This window comes from Kuraishia capsulata, genomic scaffold (genome assembly GCF_000576695.1).
Source record: "Kuraishia capsulata CBS 1993 genomic scaffold, Kuraishia_capsulata_scaffold_6, whole genome shotgun sequence".
Lineage (NCBI taxonomy): Eukaryota > Fungi > Ascomycota > Pichiomycetes > Pichiales > Pichiaceae > Kuraishia > Kuraishia capsulata.
The window spans coordinates 1,013,750-1,032,009 of record NW_019172955.1 but is presented as its reverse complement, the minus strand read 5'-3'; the positions used below and the strand labels follow the sequence as shown (position 1 = coordinate 1,032,009).

Genomic DNA, 18,260 nt, shown 5'->3' with positions numbered 1-18,260 from the left:
AGCCGATGAAAAAGACGCCAAAAGGAGCAAATGGTTCAAACATGAACAGGATGTTGATCAGAGTCTTTTTTTTTCTTAGTTTCTCTGAATTGTAAGCGTGTCGACCCTGAACTATCAACCTTGTTGTCCTTGTGGCGAGATGACAGGCAGAAACTGGTCCATTTTTGAGCCTTGCGGTTCGGATCACTAATATCTGCTGTTTCCCCGGGATATTTTGAACCAGCCGAATCGACTATTTATCAAGTAACTAGTATTGTTGCATGTATGCCGAGACTGTTATCAAAAATCAAAATGTTAAAAGCAATTTAGTCCCACGTTAAAACTTTCGAATCCACTGGGTACCAAGCAACACTGGCACCGTATAGTCCTTCTGATCTCATGAACATTCCCAAAGCTGACAAGCATATAGGCACAATTTGCTGTTGTATATGGACAATTCTGTCAAATCAAAAACCGCAAAGAAGAGGTCCTGATTGACAGTGGCATGCCAGTACGCAACGAGCCGATTTTTAACAAATTGTGTTATTTGTTACGTAGCCAAGGTATTGGATATCAATTATCGTTACTTAAGTTGATTATTTTAATACGTTTGAATGTGTTACCACTATTATGTCCAAGCCGCAGAAATATCAAGCAATTCATGTCAATATGTTGAACCCTGAAAATATATTGATATAACAAATCCGATGTAGTGTAACGGCTAGCACGGTCCGCTCTCACCGGGCAAACCCGGGTTCAACTCCCGGCATCGGAATTTCTTATTTTCTTTTTTATTTCTATTCCAATTTTTTTTGAAAATCATGTGCCTGAAGAATAATGGGCTCCTGTATCTATTGCTACCCAAATTGGCTAACCCTACGGTCTTCTTGGATGGACTATTCAAGTTCATACATTACACGTAATCTGGTCTGCTACAAAGATTAATTACATTTACATACGTGGGATCATTCAGTCATATAGCAATATCACCCTAAACCTCGCTAGATTCTCCGGACTCTGCACTGTATATACTTTCAAAGTCCCTGAGTTTTTCATTCAGGTTTTCGTCCTCAGCCTCCTCTTTAACTATGGGCGTATCTTCAGTAACGGGGGATTCAACATTCACGGCCTCGTCAACAGCTCCATCAACAGTCTCGTCCGCAATTTCATCTTCAATCGCAAAGTGTTTCTGATGACTAACGGAACCATCATCTATAATCACTGGAGTTTCCACAGTCTCACTAGACGATAACGTGTGACCGTCATCATCAATAGTCATGGTGATGTATTTGACTACCGTTTCTGTTTCAACATCCTCGTACTCTTCGTCGTACTCTTCGTTACCTGCAGTTCCTTCAGACTCAACCTCTGCTTTGGAAGCCTTCTCTTTTGCTTCTCTCGCCTCTCTCGCCTGGAACTTTAGGTTAGCCTGAGCTCTTAGGATAGCCAAATATTGACCGCTTTCATTCACCAAGACGTAAAGAGTGGTGTTCAAGTCAGAAAGAAGTTTCTTGAACTTCTCGAGTTTTGGCTCAGTCGTGAGAATCTCATCTCTGGTTGCGAATATCTGATTTTTCACGTTGTGAAATCTCTTCCATTCATCCCAAGTGTCCTCAGCATTATCAGTTGGTCTTTCCTTCCCGGAAGCATCCATAATGGCGTGCGAATATTCTTGCAAAGAAGCGTCCGCAAAATCCTGTAATATCTCCAATATTTGAGATCTTGTAGATAGGATATCCTGGGAAAGCTTCTCGCTATAGATATCCAGCTCTTTCCTAGCCGCAGCGCCTCTGTCATTCACATTGTCTGCCAGTTTGGCTAATGCGTCTCTGAAATCTTGTCTTGAGACGTACTCAACGGGAGGACAGTCTTGTTCATCAGCTTCGCATACTCTGTCTATTTCATGTAGCAGAGAATGTACCTCCTCGTAGCCCGAGTTGACAGTTTTGCTTAAAGCCTGAAGTTTAGGCTTCATACTCGAAGTCAACTCATCAGAAATCTCTATCTCAAGACGTTCAACATCTCTGGTGAAGTTTTCCAAAGCACTCTTCGAGGTTCCCAGAAGATAGTCCTGGTACTTCTGGTATTGATCTGGAGTCTCCGAGTCAACAGGAGCTGGGGATGAGGATGACGATGTCGTTGAAGTGGATGATTTTGATGAAGGTGAGGCTGACTTCGACGACTCAGGAACCTTTTTGACCTCCTTTTTCAAGGTAGATTCGGCCTTGGGGGTTTCTACCTTCTGGGAATAACGGTCAATATCGGTGTTAAATCCAGCGCTAAATATCCTATTGAACTCGCCCTTCAGGAACTCCTTCTTCTCCTCGATCTGGTGCTCAATCTCTGCATATTGCTCACCAATCTTGTTACGGACCTCGGCCCCGCTCAGGACTACCCAACCTTCGTACACCTTGGTGTAGACGAATGACGTGATACTACTTGCAGTGGAGGTCAGGTACTGGCCAAAAGGTGAGGTTAACCACTCCTGATACTTGCCGTAAACGACATCCAGCTTGAGGAGGTAGTAGGCCTTTATCAAAGATGGATGGACGTGAGAGACATAGGCACTAGAGGTGACGCCCCAGGCCTTAGTACCAAAGATCGTGCCATGCAACCACGCCAATTGCGAGAATCTGACAGTCTTGGGCCACACAGTCGACTTGGTGTAGGCAACACCAGCATGGTAGCCCTCAATGCTCTTGGCCTTGGTCACCTCATAAATCTCAGCTGACTTGGCACGAGTGAAAGCCCAGCCGTGAATGGCAGCAGTGCGGGTCTTGGCAGAGCCCAGCAGAACCTGCTGGTCAATCCACTTCAATCCCTTAGAACCATAGCTCAATACATGGGGATGCAACTTGCTAGAGTACAGAGACTGAACCTTGGTAACGGTAGGCTTCAAGTGGGCAGTGTAAACCCCACCAGCCTTGGAAGTATGCTTGGCCAGGTGCTTCTCATACAACCCAGAAACGGGGGCGACAACAGAATCGTCAAACTTTTGCTTGACTTGGCCAGCAATTGGACTCAGTTTTGCGGCGTAAGGAGCAACTGGCGCAGACACGTAGGTGGCATAGTACGGATTGACCTTGTGGTAGACATCATGAGTGGATTGGCAAATCAGAAGGGGTTCCTTGCCCAGTTGCTCGCCCAATGGGCAGATATAAGTGACGGCAAAAGCAGCATAGAACAGGTAGAGGCTGCAATTACGGATCGTTAGTAAAGTAAATAATCCACAGCAATCATCACGATCAGAACTTACCATCCAAGGATACCGATAGACTTTCCAACTACAGAAACCATGATAGTGAGATGAATCCGAAAAAACAATACACCACAGGGTTGAGCAGATGAAATTGGGAACAAGGGTAAGCGGTGTGGGAAATCAGAGGAACACACACAATCTTAAATTGCCCATCTTTGCTGGAGCCAGAACCAGGTGAAATGAACGGGAGGCAACCGGCGCACGACTTTTGTGTCAAGTCAACGAGTTTTTTTGTCGCCACACTAAAACGGTGGACAAACAAATTGAAACAATCGATGTCGTTTTTGTTAGGGCACTACCAGTAGAGTTTCCCGGTGTTAAGGCGAACACAGGGGAAACTCCTAGAGACGGTTGCCAGCACGCTGACACCACCTAGTTCCACATCCACCCGCCACTTCGCAGAAACTGAAAAATTCCCGAATTCACGGTTCGGACCGCGAAATCCAAACTTCACCAAAATGTCCGGAATATGGCCCTTTTTCAACAGCTCCTACTCCAATGCCTCTATCAACAGGATCCTGGTGGAGATTGAGATGGACCAGCAACGGTTGCCGCTTGGTGTGTCCCCACAGGCATCCACAACTCCAAATTCCAGCCAAACGATGACAGCAACGAGGTTACTTCATTCGATCCAGGAGAACGACGTTTTATCACAGGAACAGCATCAAAGCCAACCACAACCCTATCAGCAACAGCAGCCCGCGGCGGTGGAGGCCGATTCGCCGACGACTTCCCCAAACCCGGCAGTTTCGGATCAGAAGCCAAAGCCGCTGAATCAATTGCTGCTCAACAAGCTTTTAGATCAGGAGAACCTGGTGATGGAAATCAACAGCGCGAGGAACGCTAAGCTCATACAGTACATATCCCAAGATGACGTAATCAGGGTGTTGATCGAATATGTGCTTACCAGTTTGGATATTCCGCTAGGAAATGCTTCTGTTGATGTCAGTGAGATGATATTTAAAGCTTCAGGAGATGTGCCGCAGCAGCAGGAACCTGAGCAGGACTCTTCTCCGTTGCTGATTGGAGAAGACGACCCACTTCTAAGAGCTATCAAAAGAGCAGAAACAGCCATAGACATCTTGACTGTGACTACAACGAACTCGATTATGCAAGCTCTGCTGAATCCCTCGGATTTTTCACTTTTGTCGCAGCTTTGGAGAGGCATACTCAACAGACCTGCCAGCATCTTTGTCCGCAACGCAGATATCCCACCTCCAGGCGGAACAGAGGAAGACAACGAGATGAACCGCGCTATCGAAACACATAATCCAAATACATTCAACAAGTTCCTGAAGCTGGTCGACAACTTTTCGACCTTCAACATCCATGGATTTATGAACTTCATCAGGCTCGAGCAGAGCCAGGAGCCGGAGCAGACACGAAGTCTTTCAGAGCAGTTTCTGTCGTTTGTGCCGTATTTCCCACAGGCATCTGACATTCTGATACGGATGATTTCACTGGACAGGCCGTTCTATCCGACCGGTCTCATTGACATTTTGTTGGACCAAAACCTGATTTACGAGACCTTGAAACTGGTGAGGGTGAACTATCTGTCCCATTCAATCCAGGACAATCTCTGTGTCTTTCTGAACGGTCTGGTGGGAATAAGCAGCAACGTTGGCTTCTGGAACGAGACCAATACTGCCAATGAAAGTTTTGGTGGAATGACAGAACAGGGCATGAACAACGGGGACATATTTAACTCTCTGAACGGAGGGGAATCACAGCCACACAATCCCAACATTGGTCCTAATGATTTGACGAGACAGCTGGTTGGCAGGGAGAGTGTTTTGGAAATAATGGAAATTATAGTTAAGCATGGAGCCTATGGGTTGGTGACGTGTGTCTCGGTGATCATTGAGGTGATCAGGAAGAACAACTCGGACTATGACGATTTCGACTGGATCACCTCCGTTCACAACGAGGATGACGATCTCGTGAAAGACGGTGATAGAGACATCAAAGTCCCTCCACCGAGTCCGAGAGACCCCATTTACCTGGGAACCATGCTCAAGATCTTCAGTGCTTATCTTCCCGAAATCGTGGATACATATCTTACAGATAAGTACTATCGCTTGAGATCAGAAAGATTGTTTTCGCAGACTGGCGAATTCAACGAAGACCATGGCGAGTCAGTGCTGGATAAAACTCCAGTCTACAATCGCCAGTTGAAAAGTTCTATAGGAAAAGCCATTGAGCCTCTGGGACACGAACGTTTCAAAGTTATGGAATTGATAGCCGAACTGCTTCATTGTTCCAACATGGCGTTGATGAACAGATCTGCAAAGCTCGATTATCTGATACTCAAGAGGGACCAATGGCGCGATGTGAAGCAGACGGAGATGTTGGTTCGTGATGCGCTTAAAGATGACATCGTGAATACTTCTCCAGATCCAAATGGAGTGACTGTGTTTGATTATAACAAAATAGCAGAGTCTAGACTTGCTGGTGAGCTTGATGAGTTATCGCTCGACAACGGACAGCCAACTTCGGTCTCCACCATCAACGTTCTCAGCTCAGCTGCTTCAAATTCGACCAAGATCAACGACATGCAGAGTCTGAGTTCTCTCGGTTTGACTCCCAAAGACTACATTCCAACTCCTTTTGGAATGTCTGTGGGCTGTTTCTTCAAGTACCAGCTTCTGCAGACCCGTGCTGTCAGAGAGATTGTGCTGAAACTGCACAGATTCCCGTGGAACAACTTCATGCACAACGTTATTTTCGACCTGATCCAGCAGATTTTCAACGGAAGGCTTTTGGACGACGAGACGCGAGGAGATGCTAAAGAAGTTTTGTATCAGGATAACCTTGGTATCAACAAGATTCTCGTTTCGTCTTTCTTTGGGCATCTGGGGGACTTTTCGGACGAGGCAATCATAGACGATTCTTCTCTGGACCAAGTCCCTGGCTCGTTCAATCTTCCAGCATACATCCTGTTCTGCTTGAATACTTCAGAATTACACGAGGAGAACACTGGCTTTAAGCTCGGGTACATGGGCCATCTGATCCTGATTGCAGAAGAAATTGTGAAGTTCCAGAACATCCTGGAAAGTATCCACCTGAACCAAGAGGAGACGGAAGAAACAGCACACACAGTCTCCACAGCCAAGGCTAGCGATTCCTTAGGTGCAGTATATCTGAGAACGTCCAAATCCATCTTTGATGAGCTATACGAAGATCTATTTGGCGAGATCACCGAATCTGGCGAAACTACACCTGCACCTCGGTTTTCCGAATGGTCAGACTTTATTAATACCCAGTTGATCCAGATCAGAGATATGTACAACCAGGTATTGGGCGGAATCAACCCCGAGGATTCAGCATCGAGCATAGGCGACCAAAACATACAATTAGATAAAGAGCATGGCGTCATCCTATTGGATAACGGAGACAGCGAAGAGTTTGCGGTTGGATTGAATAACGAGGAGGCTATAGAGGACGACTACGATATCCCTATCGAGCCTCTTGGAGATCAAGATTCCGACTCTGACGAAAACGGGTCTTTTGACGAGGGCTCTTTGGAAGAGATAGATGCCCAGGGTATTGACGATTCTCCCTCGTTGACATTCGAGGACGAGTCTCTGGGCGAATCTTTGCGTCCAATGTCCAGATACAGCGATGATGACGACGATGATGACCTGAATGATGACGACGATGACGATGATGGAAGTGAGGACAGTCAGTCCGGGCCTAGCCTGATAAGCAGAGGCAGGAGCAGAGAGTGAGTGTCGTTGGGCTTCCAGTTATTGCCATTTATGAACCAAATAACACGAAAGAATTAAGGGTGTACTTTGAATTGATCAGAAGCACAGTTTTCTATGTAATGTGGACAAAATAAAGCAACTGACCAATATCACAACTCTTCAACGAAATAGTAAACTACCTCTTGCGGCTGTACACCACCTTTCCATTGGGCAATTCCTTTCTAACACCCTTCTTCTTGGGTGCCGCTTTCTTGACGGGCTCAGCCTGCTGTTGAACTTTCTTGGGAGCAGTAAGCACAATTCGCAAGCTAGGTATGTACCTCGCAACGGAGGAGTTCCATGAAAATAGCAAGAGTCTCACAGGCAATAGGTCGCGGTAGGTAGGGACATGAACGTCTTCCAGAGTAACGGGGAGCAAAACCTCGTTCTGCTTTGGCCTCGCAGCAGCCAACTTCTTCCTCCTGCGAGCCTGTTCCTCTTCATCGTAGTATACAACGTTTCCCTTACCATCGTCACCATAGGTAATGCCGTCACCAGAAGTTGGCGCACTTGGAGCAGTAGGGTCGTCCACCAAAAACACCGATCCGTCAAATTTCACCACGAACGTCTTGTTGAGGTTTGGATTGAAGATTTTGCGGTCTGACATATCCGCTGGGGGGATCCCAGACCCACCCCAGGCCTTCTTCTTGATCTCGTCTATCAACGACTCAATGCGCTTCGTCTGTTGAGTGGAGTTGATCTTAATGGCAATGTAATGGAATACAGAAACCAACACGAACAAAAAGCCTAGAACAGCCAGAAACCCGGGTCTGAATTTGGAATAATAGTAGCCCGTTCCTTTCCACTTCGGGAATCCAGTTTTCAAGAAATAATCGTACCGTTCCTTTCTGTCTCCTCTCAATATCGAGCCCACCACACTGAGCTTCTCGTATCGTTCGCCCATCAACTTCTTCTCCTTTTTATACTGAGAATTACTCAACCCTGTTTTCTTCACCTTATCAGGATGGAATTGCCTCGACCGCTTTCTGTAGGCAGCGCTGATCTCATCAAACGTGGAGTCTGCACCTTTGGTCAGTCCCAAAAACGTGTAGAAGTCAGTATCTTTACCCATGTCCTTCTGCAACTGTTCCGTGATCTCAAAGATCTCATAATCCTCTGCAGACCATGACCAAACCTTGCACAAAAGCAGCAAGAGCAAAAACGGACTGCTAATCTTCATTTTTGGCTGAAATCACTGGATCGGAAAATAACAAGATGGAATCGAAGATTGAAATTTATCAACCCGCAGCTTTTCTGCCATTATGGAACGTGCTATTTACCTCTTTTGAGATCCAAACCCGTTTCGTGTCTTGTTCTCTTTTGTTCTTCCTCCAGTGAAGAGTGCAAATATTCCATACGAGATGTCTAGAATCTTTCCTCGTCACTCAAACCTACAGAAATATCTTCTGCTCACGAATGGTTTATCTGCATTTTTGTGGCTGGCAGTGCTCATGAGACTGCTGGTGCTCTTTCCTCTGGTGGGTACGAGGTTCCTACCTGGTGGAATTGCAGACTTTTTCTTGGCCATGCAATTTTTGATTGTGATAGAGTTGGCGAACTACTTTGTGATATTTCGGAAGCCGAATGTTAGAACAAGGACTCCGTCGCTGGTGAATCTGGCACTTGGAACATTCACCAGGGCTATCGTTTCGTATGGAACGATCTGGAAATACCCACGTGTCGCCAGAAACAACGCGTTTGCTCTACTCATAGCTTCAGAGTCTATTTCAGAGACGATACGGTATGCTTATGTGGTTTACAAAGTGAGGACTTTTGGGTTGGTGTCGACACCCATCAGATACCTCAAATCGTTTTCTACCATGATCATGTTCCCTGTTAGGGTTCTTTGTGAGATGGCACTCCTATTTGTGGCCCTGCCTTACGCTGATCATGATAATCCCACGTTTGCTTCTTTTCTGAGAATTTTGCTGCTGCTGTACGTCCCCACACTCTACGTGGTTTACTCGTCTACGTTCAGATCAGGCAGATCATCACACCAGAAGGAGAGTTGAGAGGCGCTCAGTCATAACAAAATGCAAGATTATCAATCACAACGAGACTGAAGTCTTAATTCTCCTTTCCATCACACCATCGTTCATATAAGTAGCATACTCAGCCTCCTCAGTCTTTCACTCAAGTGTAAACACCAACTGCCGAAGCCAGTAGAATCACTCCGAATCTGCAGATATACTGTTAGTAAAATGAATGGAATCGTATCATATTGTCATTTCTCTTACCCCAGCGAAATCGATGCTACCAACGCCAGAACCGCATATGAAACAAACTGTGTGGCGCTATTCTTGGATGCACCAGTCAACGAGAATCCATATGAAATCAGCACAATTGCAATCGTAAGAGCAATCACCGCAAGAAAGCCGTGGTGGTCCACATTCAGAATCGGACTGACTCTTTGTTCAGAAGAGGTCTCGAATGCTTGCTATGAGAGTGAACAGTTAGCACCTGAAATATCACACTCAACGACTGAAATTCCATCAGCACAAAAATATGCATCAAACTTACCAAAATGTCCAGATACGAGCTCATTTTGTGTGGTTTTGGCTTTTGAAGACTGTTGTGGAAAGCTACTAGGTGTCGTTTAGACCAGTCATTGATTTCGGCGTGGGCATCGCCAACTTATTCTGGTGTACTATCTAAACTTCATTGAATCGGATTCAGATCAGTCGTAGAGACAAAATTTACAAATTCTGACAATGTTGAGGGCTATACCGAGAACGTTGAAATGCAATAGATTGTTGTTTTCAACCCAGTCAATATTGGCAAAGCCAAGTCTGAAAAGAACCCTTGCAACATCAACCTCCACAGACAACTGGCAGACTGACGACGATGAACTGTACTCGCCAGACTTTGCAAATTTGCCAGTGAGATGGGAAAAACTCTCCGAAGAAGAGAGAGCAGATACTGTCTATTATCTGGAGGGAAAACAGGAATTACCATGGGAGCTCATGAGCACAGAAGAGAAGAAGGCAGCCTACTTCCTTGCGTATGGCAAGTGGGGACCACGCAATCAGCAGGGACTCAATACCACGGAGGTTTTGTTCAGATTCGTGTCTACCTCGATTTTGTTTTCGGTTCTGGGATTATCGGCATTTCTGTATACCAAAGATAGGAAGGTTTTGAAGGAGTTGGAGTTGCAGTCGGGCGAGTCAAGCGAGTCAAGCTAGTTGAACGATTCTAAGAACGAGGGTTGGAACACCCATTCAACCATAAATTTGCCTGAAAAATCACCATTATCCAGTCTGTCTTATATACATCACCCATACTTCATATCTGTCTGTACATATAAAATTATCATACCGTTTTACAGATTTTTCAGCTTGATGCGGCGGAGGCCCCTAGTGCCGTCTCATCGGGGACGCGTGAACCTTTCAAGCAAGCAGAAGATAAAGTTTCAAACCACCATTATCAGACGAGTTCAAAGGTTATTGGCCAGATTTTTTCTCATAACGTGTCTTAAATGTCTGACTCAGATAGCGATGACGTTATGGGTGAATTGCTCGGTTTGAATAGTTCTAATAGGAAGACTGACAAACCGTCTGGAAAGCCGTCTGGAAAGCCCAGACACACCACTCAACACATGGATTCTAGGTCTCCAACACCCAAAAAAAAGACAAACATATACCAGAAACTCGATGATATTGATTTTGATATTGGATTCCCCGAGTCTTTCGAAAAACTTCGTGATTTGCCACCAGATATGGACGATGGTCTGCTAGATCAGATCAACGAGGAGGAAGAGCTCAAAGAGCTGCTACAAAAAGACAGATTATCTTCCATAAATCACGCTGAAAAACAGCAGGCCGAGGAGGAAAATATATCTAGCAAAGTTCTCAATGACCCAAAAAACAAGAATTACCTCAATTATCTGAAAGGAAACGCCGACAGACTGAAAGACTTCTATTTCATAGAGAAACCTGTTACGGAAGTCGTTCCAATGGGAGAGTTTGATAATAGAATGTCAAAGCTAACAGCAATATCTCATTCGTTCGAAAACGGAACAATGTCCTTAAAGAATGTTGATATGGAGACGATTTATAGCTATGTGCGAAAACTAGGTGGTTCTTCTGACTTGCTTGAGAGGAAGACGAGGCCGTCTGAGCATCTCAAACTAGGCTGCATGGATCCTACCTTGCCTATGATAATCACTGTTGCTCAGTTTGAAGTTCTCGTGGCTGCAATTGCAACCAGCAAAACTGAAGATTATAGTGGAGCTCATTATGAAATATTCAAACTAATGGTCTATATCATAGAGCTCTTTCTCCTGGATGCCAGAGTGACGAAGCCCTACTTATCTGACAGGATTGGAGCCAGATCTGGAAATCCAAGCTCTGTTGAGTTGCTGAACGGTTGCTTGACAAAACTCACGATATGGAGGTATCAGGATCAATCTGTTTCGCAAGGCGACTTCAAGGGCTTTTGCGAATTGCTCAGATCAGGTATACCCCGAGACGAACCTGATCTCGTATACAGACTAATCAGCAACATTTCGGATGGAACCATTCCTTTTATCAAATATGCCGTGTATTGGCTGTGTCTGGATAGCATTGTCACCCTCAATGATTATGACGAATATGATGGAAACGACGATGAAATCAAACAGAAAACTGCTCAACTGATAACTTATGAGATCGACCTCGAAAACGAGACAAACACCTTGGAGACGATTGTGCACTCGTTACTGCTATTCCTGAATGTTTGGAGCAACTCGGTGTTGGGAACATCTGCTGAGAGCGGGAAGAAACCCCTTCATTATGCCAAATTGCGTATCAGATTGATTGAGAGACTGGTGTATGCAATCATTCCGAACTTCACGAAGTTTGAAAAGGTCACAGACGAGTTGAGACACTCTCATACAGGGGCAGTGGGCGAATCAAGCATCTTCGAGCCAGAGGAAATCCAGCCGAGAGAAGCAATCTTTTCCAAATTCAAAAGCTCGTTAGTGTCTCTGACCAAAGAGTACTTCATTAACTATGGTGGTAGCAATTCGTCGGATCCAATTCATGGTGATTGTTTGCTGGTTCTCGCGGCAGTGGAACACAAGTTGGACAGATCTATCACCAAGGCGAGTGTGTTTTAAAGGCCCTCGAGCAGCCACTCTAGCCAACAGTGCGCATTTGCTCTAGAACAACTCGGCTGCCACCTTCTCAATATCTAGAATATTCCTTATAACATAGATACCTTCGCGCTCTTTATCATCTTCTCCAATCAGATCTGGCAAATCCTCGTCCCTTTCAACGAACTGTATCACCTTACCCCATCCCAATTTCTTAGCAGCCCTCACGTTCAAGCCACTGTCATCCACAAAATAAGCATGTTGTTTGTCTTTGCACCCTGCATCCTTCAACGCTTTGGCGAACATCGCCTCCATAGGTTTACAAGTCAATGGAAACTCGCTGTAATCGCAGAATGTCATTCCATCAAACACATCGCCCAACCCAAGGAGCCTCACAACACGCATTCCATGGTTCTTATAAGCATTTGTAAACAGCCAGAGTTTTCCACATACTCCCTTTTCCTTTATTCTCAACAGCATCTCTCTCAATGCCGGATTGGGCCTTAGTACCTTCTCAAGTGGAAGCGAATCATCAACCACCTTGTTGTATTCTAACGCATCAATTTTATGATGTCTCACCAGACCTTCAATGGCCAGCCCATATTCTTTGTAGTATTTGTTGTGCAATACATGAGCCTCTTCATCTGTCAGCTTCAACGTCTTCTTGAAGAATCTATGAATGTATATCTGCATCAGATCGTGGATCTTTGTGGACCTTTTGTAGAGACAATTGTCTATATCAAAGAAAAAAACAAATTTATCATCAACAGGTGCTGGTCCAAACCCATATCTGAATTTCGCTTCCGGGAGTTCCTGTTGCAACTGGGAGGAAAGGGAAGGTAGGTCTGCCTGCGATACAGCCTGCCTCTCCAAAATGGCCCTTTCTCTCACATCGTCCATATCGCCAAGGAGTTTGGCCTCAAACTCCTGGTCTAATTTCAATTCATTGAGTCGGAGTGCCATAACTAGTTAATGGGCTCAGATATTTCAAAAGAGTGATTGCAGGCTTGTTCCGGTTCAAACGACTGAACACTAATGTCTTGTCTACAGCGGCCCCATGTGGCTCACTGATAGGACTTAGCCTGCATCACGTGACCAACGATAGAAAAGACATGGGCCATACGATTGAAACTTTTTTTCACAAAGGTCGATATTTGATGGTTATATATTGATCCACTTATTAAATATCTTATTTGGCACCAGCCGCATAGTAATGCAAATACGCACTCAGCGTCTTTACTCCCTCAATGTAGTTGGGCACATCCAGCTTCTCGTTGATGGAATGGGCTCCATCGTCACCTCTACCCATAGGCAAGAGAACGACACCAGTCTTAAGCTCCTGCTCAAATGTCAACGTGATTGGAATAGATCCACCCTCTCTGGTGAGGTCGGGATCGACTCCCCACACCAGCTTGGTGGCGTTGGCCGCAGCAGTGAAGTTGTCGTTGAAAGGATCGCTAACCCAGTAGGCACCGCCGTGAATCAACTCTACGTTCAATTTGTTCTTCGTGCCTAGCTCAGCAAACTTGGCCTTGACGAAGTCAAACACAAATTGGTCAAGTTTGTCGCTGTCCATGTCTGGAACGGTTCTGATGGAGAACTTACCAACAACCTTGGCTGGAATGACGGTCTTGGCACCAGCACCGCTGAATGCACCCTCAATACCATGAAGAGATAAAGAAGGAAATCTCCATCTGTGCTGAAGGATATCTTTCTTATCATCGAAGTAACCGGTATCGGCACCAGCAGCTTGGCTCAGTTCTTCAGCAGAAAATTCAATTGGATCGTACAGCTTGTCTTCGGCTGCGGTGACTGGCGCAACCATCTCGTTCACTCCAGGAATCAAAATGTTTCCTTTGACATCCACCAGTTGGCTCATCACCTTAAAGAGGTCTGTCATTGGTTCGTGGATGATTCCACCAAAAACACCAGAGTGCAAGTCAGCATTAGCTCCGGACACAGTGATCTGGTAGTAGTTGCATCCTCTGAGTCCATAGGTCAGAACAGGCTTTTTGGTTCCCAACCAGTAGTTGTCGGAAATGCAAACAGCGTCAACACCTTTGAAGTACTTGTCAGACTCCTGGGCAACCAATTCTTCCAGTCCCAGGGAACCACTCTCCTCCATACCCTCGAAACAGCAAACCAAATTAACTGGAAGCTCGAGACCAACCTTTCTGTGGGCCTCGATGGAGTTCAACCAGCCAATCACAGGCCCCTTGTCATCAGTGGAGCCTCTGCCAATAAGCTTGTCGTCCTTCTGCACAAGGGTGAAAGGCTCAGTCGCCCAACCATCCTCGATAGAGGCGGGTTGAACATCGTAGTGACCATAAACCAAAATGGTTTTCTTTGCTGGGTCCTGACCGAATCTTGCGAGAACAATTGGTGGCAGTTGCAGCTTGGGATCAACGACAGGAGGGGGTTGAATTCCAAGGTCTCTCATTTGGATGTCTTCTGCACCCAATGTAATAAGCTGGGACTTCAAAAACTCAGCCATCTCAAACACCTTTGGTCTCAGACTTTCGTCACTCGAAACGGAAGGAATGCTCACAGCTTGAGACAAACGATCAATGAAGCTAGGCTTCAGTTCAGTGATAGCACTGAAAAGGGGTTTCAAGCTCTCCTCAACAGACATTTTGTGGTTGGAGGTACTGTACTTATTGATTTGGCAACTAGGTGGTTTTACCAGACGTTGGATTGAGACTTTGGATACTGTTTTCCAAAATCCTGCCATAAAAAAACTAGAGAAAAAATAGAGCAACGAGGCTACTGTCGTGGTTTTTCACCCGCACAATGGTACGGCTCGTTGCGTAAGCAATAAAGTCGTGCACATCCAATTAGTTTACCGAAAAGATTAAATGTCAGAAACCTAGCCGGCGCACGTCAAATGAGTCAATGGTTACGAGCGTTGCATGCCCGAAAAAACGGCAGCAGATGCGATCCCGGGACGGTGAGTAACAATCTCCAAAGAATCTAAATTTTTCTTTTTCCAACGTCTCCATCCCAGGCTTCCTGTTCCCCAACACACACCGCATCTTCCATAGCTAAAGACATGTGTGGTATCTTTGCTGCTTTCAGGCAAGAGGATATTGAGGCTTTCAAGCCCAAGGCTCTGCAGTATTCCAAGAGAATTCGCCATAGAGGCCCAGATTGGTCGGGCAACGTCGTCGCCAACAAGACGATCTTGTGTCACGAGAGACTTTCGATCGTTGGTGTTGATGCAGGTGCTCAGCCTATTGTCTCTGATGACGAGAGATACATCTTGACCGTTAACGGTGAGATATACAACCACATCCAGCTGAGAGCCGAGCTGAAGGACTACCCATTCAAGACGATGTCTGATTGTGAACCTATCATTCCTTTGTTCAAGAAATTTGATATTGATGCTCCTAAGCATCTGGATGGTATGTTTGCCTTTGTGCTATACGACAAGCAAGAGGACCGCATTATTGCTGCAAGAGATCCCATCGGAATCACCACCCTCTACATGGGCAGGTCTTCGGAGAAGAAGGGTACTGTTTTCTTTGCCTCCGAGCTGAAGTGTCTTGTTGACGAGTGTGACGACATCATTGCTTTCCCCCCAGGTCATATCTACGACTCCGTGACCGACAAGCTTGTGCGTTACTTCCAGCCAACCTGGTGGGACGCGAAGAAGATCCCAACCACCCCAGTCGATTACAAGCTGGTCAGATCTACTTTGGAGATGGCCGTTAGGAAGAGACTCATGGCTGAGGTTCCATACGGTGTTTTGCTTTCTGGTGGTTTGGACTCTTCCCTGATTGCTTCTATTGCCTCCAGAGAGACTCAGAAGGCAGCTAAGGAGATTGCTGCCCAGGAAGAGGGTATTGATGCTTCCGGTACTCTTACCGGTGTGGACGGTGAGGGTCACCTCGCTCTTAATGGCTGGGCTAGATTGCACTCGTTTGCCGTGGGTTTGCCTGGCGCCCCTGACCTGATTGCGGCCAAGAAGGTTGCCAAGTTCATCGGTACCATCCACCACGAGCACCACTTCACTCTGGACGAAGGATTTGACGCTCTGTCAGATGTCATATACCACCTCGAGACCTACGATGTGACAACAATCCGTGCCTCCACCCCAATGTACCTGCTCTCCCGTAAGATCAAGGCCCAGGGTGTCAAGATGGTTCTTTCGGGTGAAGGTTCTGACGAGATTTTCGGTGGATACCTGTACTTTGCTGCTGCTCCTTCTGCTGCCGATTTCCACACTGAGTGTGTAACCCGTGTCAAGAACTTGCACTTGGCTGATTGTCTGAGAGCCAACAAGTCCACCATGGCATGGGGTCTTGAAGCCCGTGTTCCATTCCTGGACAAACAGTTCTTGGAGGTGTGTATGAACATAGATCCAAAGGACAAACAGATTACCGGAGAGAAGATCGAGAAGTACATCTTGAGAAAGGCCTTTGACACCTCCGACGATCCATCTGCCAAGCCTTACTTGCCCGACGAGATCTTGTGGAGACAAAAGGAGCAGTTTTCGGATGGTGTCGGATACTCCTGGATTGACGGTTTGAAGGACCTGGCTGAAAAGAGCGTCTCTGACGAGGAGTTTGCCAACCCTAAGGCCGAGTGGGGTGATGATGTCCCAACCACCAAGGAGGCCTACTTCTATCGTCTGAAGTTCGACGAGCTTTTCCCACAAAAGGCCGCTGCCTCTACTGTCATGAGATGGATTCCAAAGGCCGACTGGGGTTGTCATGCTGACCCATCCGGTAGATTCCAGAAGACCCACGCCTCTGCCGTTGAGGATATCAAGAAATAGACGTTCCGAAGAGTCGCTTTTTATATAGAGGCAAATTTCGTTTCTGGTAATAGATGAATCTTGAAATCTCACTAAAATTCAAATTCCGATGCATAGATAAGAGCTTAATCCCAAAGCATTATCATGCGCTATCTTGTGCGGCGCCAAATTAATTAAAACACGAAACAAAGAGAGTCACACATTTTCACGTTTTTTTTGCATGGGCGATTTTTCAGATGAAAGATAACAGCTCGAACACCCTAATCCAACCCAAGGGCATTTTTTTTGTTCGTTTTTTTTCCGTTCACTTCGACTTGTGTAGAATCCTTCAAGATGTCCCCTCCATCATCCTCCGATAAGAAGCAGTCTGCCGCTGCCAGAGTCTTGGGATCTGCCTCGGCTGGTATCTGCGAGATTGCAGTCTTCCACCCGGTGGACACCATCTCCAAGAGACTGATGAGCAACCACACCAAGATCACATCTGGTGCTCAATTGAACTCTGTAATTTTCAGAGACCATGCAAAGGAAGCCTTCGGAAAGAGATTATTCACTCTTTTCCCCGGTCTGGGTTATGCTGCTTGTTACAAGATCTTACAGAGAGTGTACAAGTATGGTGGTCAGCCGTTTGCCAATGAGTTCTTGACCAAGAATTTCTCGGACACCTACGAATCCTATTTTGGTAAAAAGACCGGCAAAGCTTTGCTTTCGGCCTCGGCTGGTTCTTTGATCGGAATTGGTGAGATTGTTCTGCTGCCTCTCGACGTCTTGAAGATCAAGCGTCAGACTAACCCAGAGTCTTTCAAGGGCCGTGGTTTCGTCAAGATCATCCAGGATGAAGGACTCGGTCTTTACCGTGGTTGGGGCTGGACCGCTGCTAGAAATGCTCCGGGCTCGTTCGCGCTGTTTGGTGGTAACGCCTTTGCCAAGGAGTACATTTTCGGATTGTCCGATTACACCAGTGCTTCTTGGTACCAAAACTTTGTCGCTTCCATCTTTGGTGCTTCTTCTTCTCTGATTGTATCCGCTCCATTAGACGTGATTAAGACCAGAATTCAGAACAGAAACTTCGAGAACCCCGAGTCTGGTTTCACCATTTTGAAGAACATGGCCAAGAACGAGGGTATCACCTCATTCTTCAAGGGCTTGACTCCAAAGCTTTTGACTACAGGTCCTAAGTTGGTCTTCTCTTTTGCTCTGGCTCAGACTTTGATCCCAGCTTTCGACACCTTGCTGAAATAAGGGGGATCCATATAAATACGTCTTTTTCACGAACCAGCGCTGTATATACTTTCTTTTCTCTTGCGTACTTTTCTGTCTTTCTCCATTTTTCGTTCTGGCAGTCCTCATTTACTGAAAGTTTAGGTTAGCCGAAATTCTGAAATTCCAGATTTAATACGATTTTCTGTGTGATTCCATCGTTATATATATATATTTACAGGTTTAGCTATC

The 18,260-nt window shown here is 45.9% G+C and overlaps 11 protein-coding genes across 11 annotated transcripts; 6 read left to right on the top strand and 5 right to left on the bottom strand.

The window, feature by feature from the left end:
- Positions 1-970: 970 nt before the first annotated feature.
- KUCA_T00005300001 (uncharacterized protein) lies at positions 971-3,238 on the bottom strand (the record flags this gene model as incomplete). The annotated part of the gene is made up of 1 exon (XM_022600482.1): positions 971-3,238. The coding sequence occupies one exon, from the start codon at positions 3,236-3,238 to the stop codon at positions 971-973; it is 2,268 nt and encodes a 755-aa protein (XP_022461299.1).
- Positions 3,239-3,696: 458 nt separating this feature from the next.
- KUCA_T00005299001 (uncharacterized protein) lies at positions 3,697-6,966 on the top strand (the record flags this gene model as incomplete). Its single annotated transcript, XM_022600481.1, has 1 exon — positions 3,697-6,966. The coding sequence occupies one exon, from the start codon at positions 3,697-3,699 to the stop codon at positions 6,964-6,966; it is 3,270 nt and encodes a 1,089-aa protein (XP_022461298.1).
- A 154-nt stretch (positions 6,967-7,120) lies between these two features.
- KUCA_T00005298001 (uncharacterized protein) lies at positions 7,121-8,164 on the bottom strand (the record flags this gene model as incomplete). Its single annotated transcript, XM_022600480.1, has 1 exon — positions 7,121-8,164. One exon carries the CDS (start codon positions 8,162-8,164, stop codon positions 7,121-7,123), a length of 1,044 nt encoding a protein of 347 aa, XP_022461297.1.
- A 181-nt stretch (positions 8,165-8,345) lies between these two features.
- Positions 8,346-8,996, top strand: KUCA_T00005297001 (uncharacterized protein; the record flags this gene model as incomplete). The annotated part of the gene is made up of 1 exon (XM_022600479.1): positions 8,346-8,996. One exon carries the CDS (start codon positions 8,346-8,348, stop codon positions 8,994-8,996), a length of 651 nt encoding a protein of 216 aa, XP_022461296.1.
- A 121-nt stretch (positions 8,997-9,117) lies between these two features.
- Positions 9,118-9,528, bottom strand: KUCA_T00005296001 (uncharacterized protein; the record flags this gene model as incomplete). Its single annotated transcript, XM_022600478.1, has 3 exons — positions 9,118-9,163; positions 9,222-9,421; positions 9,505-9,528. The coding sequence occupies 3 exons, from the start codon at positions 9,526-9,528 to the stop codon at positions 9,118-9,120; spliced, it is 270 nt and encodes an 89-aa protein (XP_022461295.1).
- Positions 9,529-9,695: 167 nt separating this feature from the next.
- KUCA_T00005295001 (uncharacterized protein) lies at positions 9,696-10,166 on the top strand (the record flags this gene model as incomplete). Its single annotated transcript, XM_022600477.1, has 1 exon — positions 9,696-10,166. The coding sequence occupies one exon, from the start codon at positions 9,696-9,698 to the stop codon at positions 10,164-10,166; it is 471 nt and encodes a 156-aa protein (XP_022461294.1).
- Positions 10,167-10,459: 293 nt separating this feature from the next.
- KUCA_T00005294001 (uncharacterized protein) lies at positions 10,460-12,079 on the top strand (the record flags this gene model as incomplete). The annotated part of the gene is made up of 1 exon (XM_022600476.1): positions 10,460-12,079. The coding sequence occupies one exon, from the start codon at positions 10,460-10,462 to the stop codon at positions 12,077-12,079; it is 1,620 nt and encodes a 539-aa protein (XP_022461293.1).
- Positions 12,080-12,121: 42 nt separating this feature from the next.
- Positions 12,122-13,018, bottom strand: KUCA_T00005293001 (uncharacterized protein; the record flags this gene model as incomplete). Its single annotated transcript, XM_022600474.1, has 1 exon — positions 12,122-13,018. The coding sequence occupies one exon, from the start codon at positions 13,016-13,018 to the stop codon at positions 12,122-12,124; it is 897 nt and encodes a 298-aa protein (XP_022461292.1).
- Positions 13,019-13,244: 226 nt separating this feature from the next.
- KUCA_T00005292001 (uncharacterized protein) lies at positions 13,245-14,687 on the bottom strand (the record flags this gene model as incomplete). Its single annotated transcript, XM_022600473.1, has 1 exon — positions 13,245-14,687. One exon carries the CDS (start codon positions 14,685-14,687, stop codon positions 13,245-13,247), a length of 1,443 nt encoding a protein of 480 aa, XP_022461291.1.
- Positions 14,688-15,104: 417 nt separating this feature from the next.
- KUCA_T00005291001 (uncharacterized protein) lies at positions 15,105-16,832 on the top strand (the record flags this gene model as incomplete). The annotated part of the gene is made up of 1 exon (XM_022600472.1): positions 15,105-16,832. The coding sequence occupies one exon, from the start codon at positions 15,105-15,107 to the stop codon at positions 16,830-16,832; it is 1,728 nt and encodes a 575-aa protein (XP_022461290.1).
- Positions 16,833-17,144: 312 nt separating this feature from the next.
- On the top strand, positions 17,145-18,050 carry KUCA_T00005290001 (uncharacterized protein; the record flags this gene model as incomplete). The annotated part of the gene is made up of 1 exon (XM_022600471.1): positions 17,145-18,050. One exon carries the CDS (start codon positions 17,145-17,147, stop codon positions 18,048-18,050), a length of 906 nt encoding a protein of 301 aa, XP_022461289.1.
- Between the last annotated feature and the right edge of the window lie 210 nt (positions 18,051-18,260).